Genomic DNA, 10,300 nt, shown 5'->3' with positions numbered 1-10,300 from the left:
CTTCTTGGAATTCCAGCCATAGGTTTAAATAAGTTCCACAGATTCTTCATTATTGATGCTTTGGATACTCTGTGTCTCCATGCTTCTAGAGATATTCTTTCTTTTAGTTGGGATCCTGGCTACAGAGCCCAAAGTGCACTCAGAGGCAAATCAGAAACATTATTTATATCATCAATACCTATAAAACTCTTCAGATTGCAAAAACCTCCATGCACAATAGCAATACAAAAATACAATTCCACTTCTAGAATGCCAAAGTCACACTGCTGTATCTTTTGTCTTTAGAGCCTCAGTAAGAACGGTGAGAGTGTCCTAATATCCATTATATAGGCATTTTTCTCTGCATCTTCTGCACTGGAAAAGTAGAGACAGGGTTCTTCACCTCCTCAAGCAATGGCACAGAAAGTTAAAATGTGGAGGATGAAATCCCAGAATAAGTGATGAAAAATAGACGACAGAACATGCCCACTTAAACACTGAAACTAATGTGATCATTCCTCTTTTATCTCCAAGCATTTAACATATTAGTGGAGCTGTTTAGAATTTTACAAAATATAACCAGCAGCTAGTATTTCCAAGCTAGGTCTGAAGACTCCACAGCAACAAGTACTAAGTAAAATAAAACCAGAAGCTTTCTAAGGAAAGTGTAGCTCTACATGGTCTTTCCTACTATAACTCTAAAAAATCATGCACCGGGATTACACTTGCAAGAGATCACACACATATACCTGCATGTCTCGGTATGTCTTTGCAGTCAAGTTGAGAATGACCTCTTTGCAAACCATGTTTTCAGCTCAGAGGAGCTTTAAAAAAAGTCTCTGTTTTCATCGAAGTGGAACCCTGAAGTATAACTGTGAACAAACCATTCAACTGTGTCCGTTTGTGCACTAGGAGCTTACTAAGCTGGTCCCACTATATTTAGTACTGGGACATGCATGTTTGTAAGAGTCATCTCACGATCTGGCATAATTGTAAACGAGCCTTGTTTTGCTTGGAATGAATCATTTAATTGCCTGTCTGTTCTTTTTCAATCCATTTACCTGTGAGGAAGCAAAATGACATACCTGTAAACAGCAGTTTCCTCAGGCTTTTCTACTAGTGAGGTCAGGATGACCAGATACAATGGAAGTCAGAGTGCCCATACTTTTGACCATTGTATAGAAGAGGGATTTTGGGCAGCTGCAACTCAGCATGGAAGGGTTTAAAAAGCTGCTCCTGCCCAAATTCCCTCTTCTATACAGTGGTTCAAGGTATAGGCACTCCGTCCCATTGTATCCGGTCACCCTGCCTCACAGTGAGGTGACCTGATTTTCTCTGGCCTTTGCTGGGTCTGCAAATTTTGATGCAGAGCCAGCTGCGCCCGCATGGTACTGAATGGCCTGTGGTAGGCAGTACCTGATTGGCTGTTGGCTGTAATGCCACCTTCCCCAGAGCAGTGTACAATGTTTTACAAATGAACTGTGCTTTTTAGAAACAAAACAATCTGCATGGAACCAGCATAAGCAGAGAACTATTTATCACTTCATTGGATGCATTTTTTTTTGTTTTAGAAAAGCAAAATTCATTTGTAAAACACTGTACAGCAGCTGAGAGGAGGAGGGAAGACTATTGCTGCCATACCTATAGCTGTAGTACTATATAGTAGTATAAGTATACCCTGCTGCAAAACCAGCAAATCCTCATGCCAGAGAGGAATAAGAGGAATCTGCCAGCTACACAGTGTATGCATTCAGAAGTGCCATGACTTCTGAAGGCACCTAACTGAGGGCCCAATCCCATCCAACTTTCCAGGACTGCTGTAATTGCAATGCAGCCCCAAGATATGGGAACAAATGTTCCCATATCTTGAGGAGGCCTCTGTGACTGCCTTCCCACCACAGGATGCAGCACACGCCCCATTGGCACCAGCACTGGAAAATTGGATAGGATTGGGCCCTGAATCGTGTAATTCACTGGTTCTCAAACTTTTAGCATTGGGACCCACTTTTTAGAATGAGAATCTGTCAGAACCCACTGGAAGTGATGTCATGACCAGAAGTGACATCATGAAGCAGGAAAGTTTTTGACAATCCTAGGCTGCAACCCTACCCATACTTACCCAGGTGTAAGTCCCATGTACTACTATTGTTAAAAGTATTTACATAGTAGCTTGTTAAAAGTACAGATCTGTAACATTTCCCCAAATGCAGTCACATACCATGGTAGCATCAAGTCTAAAAAATAAAATATTGAAATGAATGGGGATCCACCTGAAATTGGCTCATGACCCAGAGTTTGAGAAACACTGGTGTAATTAATAAAGAGAAATGTAAAACTGCTATCTTCACATTGCAGTTCTGTTTTCATAGAGATCATAGCTCTGATATTTACCTTTAGTCAGCTAAATGAATTGACTAAGACTTTGGCAATGATTTAGAACACTGCTAATTTCTCATATATTATGTCTGTGAAAATAAAACCCATTATCACCCCAAACCTGTTTTGAAATTATGGGGGGGGGGCGGAATTGTAAAATAATTGCCGGCATATAATTTGCATCTTTATTTCATAATGTAAGTGACCATGATCAACATTCCACTGTATGAAATAATAAACGTTAAATCTGTTATATTTGACTAGTGTAATTTTTTTAAAAATTCAATTTAAGAACATAAGAACATAAGAACAGCCCCACTGGATCAGGCCATAGGCCCATCTAGTCCAGCTTCCTGTATCTCACAGCGGCCCACCAAATGCCCCAGGGAGCACACCAGATAACAAGAGACCTCATCCTGGTGCCCTCCCTTGCATCTGGCATTCTGACTTAACCCATTCCTAAAATCAGGAGGTTGCGCATACACATCATGGCTTGTACCCCATAATGGATTTTTCCTCCAGAAACTTGTCCAATCCCCTTTTAAAGGCGTCTAGGCTAGACGCCAGCACCACATCCTGTGGCAAGGAGTTCCACAGACCGACCACATGCTGAGTAAAGAAATATTTTCTTTTGTCTGTCCTAACCCGCCCAACACTCAATTTTAGTGGATGTCCCCTGGTTCTGGTATTATGTGAGAGTGTAAAGAGCATCTCCCTATCCACTCTGTCCATCCCCTGCATAATTTTGTATGTCTCAATCATGTCCCCCCTCAGGCGCCTCTTTTCTAGGCTGAAGAGGCCCAAACGCCATAGCCTTTCCTCATAAGGAAGGTGCCCCAGCCTCGTAATCATCTTAGTCGCTCTCTTTTGCACCTTTTCCATTTCCACTATGTCTTTTTTGAGATGCGGCGACCAGAACTGGACACAATACTCCAGGTGTGGCCTTACCATAGATTTGTACAATGGCATTATAATACTAGCCGTTTTGTTCTCAATACCCTTCCTAATGATGCCAAGCATAGAATTGGCCTTCTTCACTGCCGCTGCACATTGGGTCGACACTTTCATCGACCTGTCCACCACCACCCCAAGATCTCTCTCCTGATCTGTCACAGACAGCTCAGAACCCATCAGCCTATATCTAAAGTTTTGATTTTTTACCCCAATGTACATGACTTTACACTTACTGACATTGAAGCGCATCTGCCATTTTACTGCCCATTCTGCCAGTCTGGAGAGATCCTTCTGGAGCTCCTCACAATCACTTCTGGTCTTCACCACTCAGAAAAGTTTGGTGTCGTCTGCAAACTTAGCCACTTCACTTCTCAACCCTGTCTCCAGGTCATTTATGAAGAGGTTGAAAAGCACCGGTCCCAGGACAGATCCTTGGGGCACACCGCTTTTCACCTCTCTCCATTGTGAAAATTGCCCATTGACACCCACTCTCTGCTTCCTGGCCTCCAACCAGTTCTCAATCCATGAGAGGACCTGTCCTCTAATTCCCTGACTGTGGAGTTTTTTCAGTAGCCTTTGGTGAGGGACCGTGTCAAACGCCTTCTGAAAGTCCAGATATATAATGTCCACGGGTTCTCCCAAATCCACATGCCTATTGACCTTTTCAAAGAATTCTATAAGGTTCGTGAGGCAAGACTTACCCTTACAGAAGCCATGCTGACTCTCCCTCAGCAAGGCCTGTTCATCTATGTGTTTTGAGATCCTATCTTTGATGAGGCATTCCACCATCTTACCCGGTATGGATGTTAGGCTGACCGGCCTATAGTTTCCTGGGTCCCCCCTCTTTCCCTTTTTAAAAATAGGCGTGACATTTGCTATCCTCCAATCTTCTGGCACCATGGCCATTTTGAAGGACAAGTTGCATACCTTAGTCAAGAGGTCTGCAGCTTCATTCTTCAATTCCTTAATAACTCTTGGGTGGATGCCATCAGGGCCCGGTGACTTATTGATCTTTAATTTATCAATGAGGTCTGAAACATCTTCTCTTTTAATCTCTATCTGACTTAACTCCTCGGTCAGGAGGGGCCGTTCAGGCAGCAGTATCTGCCTGAGGTCTTCTGCCATGAAGACAGATGCAAAGAACTCATTTAATTTCTCTGCCATCTCTAAGTCTCCTTTTATTTCCCCTTTCCCTCCCTCACCATCCAGAGGGCCAACCGCTTCTCTGGCGGGTTTCCTGCTTCTAACATATTTGAAGAAGCTTTTATTATTCCCCTTAATGTTGCTGGCCATGCGTTCCTCATAGTCTCACTTGGCCTCCCGTATCACCTTCTTACATTTCTTTTGCCACGGTTTATGTTCCTTTTTATTCTCCTCATTAGGGCAAGACTTCCATTTACGGAAGGAAGCTTCCTTGCCCTTCACAGCCTCTCTAACTTGGCTGGTTAGCCATGCGGGCACTCTCCTGGATTTAGTGGAACCCTTCTTTCTTTGCGGTATACACCTCTGCTGGGCCTCTATTTCTTTCTTTCTTTTATTTCTAGTGCTGTTTTAATGAGTGAATCCATTCTTTTTGGCAGGAGGGCCACATCATTCCTCTGACACTGTGTTGGGGGCCGTGAAAAAAAAAAGAATTTACATTTAAAATTTTTACATGTAAAAATTTGAATAAATTTAAATAAATTTACATAAATGAATATGTTAGAGATGGAACTGATATGAATGAATGAAGGTCTCACGACAGCTCAAGGTCTATAAAAGGCCTTGTGCAAAACAAGGCTGGCCTTTCCTTCGCTGCCATTGCTACTTCATGTATGTGAAACAGCAAGCAGCAGAGGGAGATCTCAGCCTGCAGCTCATGCAAGAGGTCAAACAGTTGGTCCTCAGAACAGCAAATGATTTGGAGGAATATTTTGATAACTGTTTAATCTAATAACTCATCAATTCTCTGTCCATTATTTACCTCAGAGCTGGAAGGAGCTAAAGGCCAAAAGGCAGATGATTGATAAATAGATATTGGAGTCTCTTGAAGAGACATACAGTAAATTATTTCACAGAACAAGCTTGAATCATGAGACATGATTCAAATGAAAAAGTATAAAATGCTACCCAAAGAGGCCACTATACTGTATCATTTTTAAATACATATATTAAAAATGAAAACCAATGAATGCCCAGCATGTCCACCAAGCAAGAGTAATGTTTTCTAGAACTGTATAAACTGGAGAGGTGTAATGATCTACAAAGAACTAAAACTCAGCCACTTGTGTTTCATCATATTGTGGTACATCATAAAATCTATGGTTACAGCCATGACTGCCTGAAACTACTGGGAGAGGTGCAATAAATATAGAACATAGCACTGCAAGGATGTTAATGGTATCTCTGAAGTCCCTGCTGGAAATCTTTGAATATTGAACACTCTGATGGAAAGACAGAGGCATAAAAAGACACAGGAAAGGGGAGAGAGTTAAGGTATATATCTGCTTTACAAAGGTGAAGGAAAATTTGTACTGTGCAGTAAATTTTGCAAAAGTTTGAATGCTGAATTAAATGTTCATCCATGATTCACAGATAATTACAAAGCCACCAAGCCAACTGCATATGTTACATATAGTGATGACCTGAATGGGCACAATCCAGCAAAGCATCTCTCTCTCTCTCTCTCTCTCTCTCTCTCACACACACACACACACACACAGCTATTCTGGGTGGAACTGGACATTATGAATGACATGGGGCAGTCCTCAAAGCCAGCAGTCCTGTATCTCCTTCTCTGTCTAACCTCTGCAAAGTCTAGTGCAGCCATTCTCAACCACTGTGCCATGGCACATTGGTGTGCTGCAAGTGGTCCACAGGTGTGCTGTAGGAATTTGAGGGGAGGTCATTTATTAGTAGGGCTAATGGGGATGTGAACCCTCACACTGACAGCACAGTGTGCCTTGGCAATTATCAAAAACCTGATGGTGTGCCTTGACAATTTCAGTGCCTTATCAGTGTACCATGAGATGAAAAAGGTTGCAAATTGCTGGTCTAGTGATACTCAATGAACATCATTATAATGGTGGCATCCTCCGTTTCCTCCAAAGTGAGAATCCCAGAGTAAGGGTTCTTCTGCCAGATGAAGACTCTTTCTTTCACAGCAGGGGTGCCCAAACCCCGGCCCGGGGTCCACTTGCAGCCCTCGGAGGCTCTCAATCAGGCCCTCAGGGAGCCCCCAGTCTCCAATGAGTCTCTGGCCCTCCAGAGATTTTTTGGAGCCTGTCCTGGCCCAACGCAACTGCTGTCAGCAAGAGGACGACTGTTTGACTTCTCACCTGAGCTGTGGGACAAGGGCTTCCTCCACTACTTGCTGTTGCACATCTGTGATGCAGCAGTGGCAGTGAAGGAAAGGCTGGCCTTGCTTTGTGCAAGGTCTTTTATAGGCCTTGAGCTACTGTAAGACCTTCATTCATTCATATAAGTTCCATCTCTAGTATATTCATTTATGTAAATTTATTCAAATTTGAAATGTAAATTAATTCAGCCCCTGGACACAGTGTCAGAGAGATGATGTGGCCCTCCTGCCAAAAAGTTTGGACACCCCTGCTTCACAGCAAGAACTCTTTCACTCAAGCAAGGACTCTCATTAAAAGTCAAACTATTATAACTGACACTCTGTCCTGGAGACGGGCAACCAAATCCTATGCTTCCCAACAGCTGCTGGAGCAGCAACACCAAAACAGCTACAGTTTTGTGCCAGGAAGTAGCTGGGAGTTTCCCAGCTAGGTATCCAGTAGGTGCCAGGAAGCCACTGGGAGTTTCCTTAGGGGAAGGGGACTTTTGTCCCCAAGTAAGGGCGCAGGGGCTACATCTGGTCTCCAGTCGGTGCCAGTTGTTTTGCCAGTCTGTGCCTGCCGTTTTGCCTGCACAGGCTGGAGGAGCTCCAGGATCAGGATCTGGTGGAGTTCAGAATCTGGTGGAGCAGGGCTCTGCTGGTCCCATTCCCCCCTCCTGCCCAGGTTCTTCCCCTGCCCCCCTCGTTCTGACCTCCCCCCACCTTCCCCGAGGACACACTGCCACCCAGCAGTCTCCCCCCTGACAGCGGCGCATCCTCCTGCCGGTGCCGGGCCCAGCGCCTGTCTGGCATGGATCCAGCAGCACTCCAGGTGGTGTAAATGTGCTTTACATGTTAAACCGGCATGTTTACGGTACCCAGTGCCAGTGCTGGGAGGGTTCAAGATTAGGCCCTGAGACTGCCTAGTTTTGGGGTATTCTTACTGGACTCATATAGAACCAAGTTAACTGCAGACAAGTGCAAAGAATTCTGGAATGCTAAATGTAATTTTTAATTTGTTGTATATTCTGTGTGAGAAATTAACATCTCCCCTCTTTTCATGCTACAACCCAATCTCTTGTAGGAGAGGATGTATTCTGCTCGAAGAGTGGGGGCAAAGTATTTTTAATATAATGCACCCCACGTCTAACAGGAAGACATTTTCTTATCATTGTCTGTAACTTTGTTTTACATTGGGTTCATGTTTTGAATCAGTTTACACATAATGGCAGCTTCTACTTTTAGATGTAGGTAACATCACTTCAGCCAGGAGGGCAATTCTAAAATGTCTTGGCCCTTTGTCAGTTCCAAATGCATTCTGACTGGGGACAGGTGCCTGATGGCAGACTACAGTCTAGAATCTCCAGGGTCTACTCAAGTCTATTAGACAGTCTTCCAGTGGAAAATGGTAGGAGTTAAATAGCATAGGAAGACCATGCCAGACTTTTGTTCCATCTGACTCAGCATTGTTGACTTTGACTGGCAGCGGTTACCCAAAGATTCAGACAGGATTATTTTTTATTCTACCCTACCTAGAGATGCTGCCAGGAATGGAACAAGGAACCTTCTGCAATCAAAGAATGTGCTGTATCACTGAGACACAGCCCTTCCCCTAATTTTATTAAGGAAACAATCCTAACCAGCACTTATGCCGGCGTAGGAGCCCCTGGAGGGTCGCAAACGTGCCGTAAAGGAGGCCAGCAGAAGCCTCTGTGGCGGCTTCCTCCCCGCCACTTGTGCCAGTGTACCCGCGCCAACACAAGTGGCAAAGGTAGGCGGGGGGAGGCAGGAGGTGGGCATTTTGGGGTTGGGGAGGGCGGGTAATGGGCAGCCCTGGGGGCGGCCGCGTGGGGAGCTGGGGGCAGGGCTGGGACCCGGCCGTTATGCCTGATCCCAACCCCCGTCCCCAGGGAGAACGGAGCGGCTTCAAGCCGCTCCACTCTCCTTAGATTTGCGCCACCTCCAGAGGTGGTGCAGGACCAAGGAGACCCATTGGGGCCAGCAGCTCTTACCCAGGGGTAAGGGGAAGAGCTTCCCCTTGCCTCTGGCTGAGCCGCTACTGGCCAGAAACCAGTATTGGATGCAGTGCAAGCCTCCTGGCTTGCCCGCCACAGCGCGGGTTTGGATTGTACCCTAACTGTCTAGAATTTCCCTTGCATGGCGGAACTGTGTATGTACAGCCTGATTTTGCACAGCTTAGTCTGATATGTCATTACTGATTCATAACAGGATTCTTCATAGGAAGAAAAGGCTGGCTTTATTTATTTTCATGGTGGCTATGGCTGACAACAAACAGTCATCACCATTCTATTACACATAGACATATTTGCTTTTGAGGCTCTCCAGATCAACATCCCCAAAGACATAGCGAATGTTGTGTATTGCATGGTCTTCATTTGATGCTCCGTGAACAGCATTACGCAAAACATCTTCTGCAAATTGGGCGCGCAATGAGTGAGGAGCCTCCTCTTTTGCTTTTTCTGGATCTACAGGTCCCATTAACGATCGCCATTCCTCCACAGCATTTTCTTTGGTCAGAATCATGACCATTGATGGACCACTGGAAAAACCATGACATATAAAGATTCATGCAGCACTAACATTTTCATTATGTAACTCTAAGGGTATGGTAATCTGGGCTAGCATGGCTATAATGCATTCTGAGTGAGGCAATTTGGGTATCTTGCCATGATAATAACTTACTGCAGTGTATCAGATATACCTGTTTATGTAACAGGCTCCATGGTGAATTGTTCTCTTGTTTCTCCCATTTTGGTCTTGCTGCATTTACCATTCTTCTTTTGTATAAAAGTTTGAATAAAAGTTTTACATTACATAGGTATGGTAGTTGTATCTTACTCTGCAACAGCAATAGGAAATCTTGGGCCAGTTAACTACACTGCTGCATTACTGCACATCATGGCATCACACAGCTCACATCCTGAGTGTTTTTTTGCAAGTGTGGCAGCTAACAATTGAAATGAGGTAACACAATCAATATTCAAGATTTCTCATTCTGAACCCAAGACTATTAAAACTGACTGAGTATGGGAACCACTATCTGTGATCAAAAAAAAGTCAGGACTCAGATGGCAGACAGAAATATGCAGTTTCTATTACACTGAATACTTGTCATGCTGGGATACACTACTTGGGGGTCTGACAGTGTGGGAGAAGGAAAACTGAGGGGAGAATTGTAGGATATTAGCCACTCAGCAGACATCAGTTGGATTCCAGATTCCAGCAATGCAGTGAAGAAGTAACTGGGAGACTGAAGGCTGGATGGCATGAAGGCCGAAAAGTTTAGGAGAGACTCTTTTTGAGGACAGTGAGTCCCCTCCTAGGTCAGTATGAAATAGTTGACATCCAAGGAATCTGTCTTCATTTCCCATTCTCTCTTCTTGTTGGTGGCTTTCTGGAACAGGTCTTAAAAGGAAGTGAAGGCTGATGTCTGTGCAAGGTTGACCCAAGATCTCCTGGCACCTGAGGTGGTGTGCCGAATGCTGCCCGCCTTATCAGATGATGTACAGCGCCAGCCTCTGCTCCTCCCATTCCCTTCATTAGAAAAGGAAGGGAGAAAAAGACGTGTGGAGGAGAATGGTTTAACTGGTGCATGGAGACACTCTAGCTAAGCAATCTCCTGACCTCCACACTTCTTCCATGCCATTCCCCTCT

At 44.5% G+C, this 10,300-nt stretch overlaps 1 protein-coding gene across 1 annotated transcript in view; it reads right to left on the bottom strand.

Moving 5' to 3' along the window:
- Window positions 1-8,935: 8,935 nt before the first annotated feature.
- Window positions 8,936-10,300, bottom strand: part of NME8 (NME/NM23 family member 8) — a 39,178-nt gene continuing 37,813 nt past the window's right edge. Inside the window, exon 16 of the mRNA XM_066629188.1 lies at window positions 8,936-9,185. Coding sequence (XP_066485285.1) covers window positions 8,936-9,185 — 250 coding nt within the window. The remainder of the gene's footprint in view (window positions 9,186-10,300) is intronic.

Source organism: Tiliqua scincoides, chromosome 5 (assembly GCF_035046505.1).
Source record: "Tiliqua scincoides isolate rTilSci1 chromosome 5, rTilSci1.hap2, whole genome shotgun sequence".
Taxonomy (NCBI): domain Eukaryota; kingdom Metazoa; phylum Chordata; class Lepidosauria; order Squamata; family Scincidae; genus Tiliqua; species Tiliqua scincoides.
Note: the sequence above shows the minus strand (reverse complement) of the source record. Positions and strands in the feature narration are given on the sequence as shown.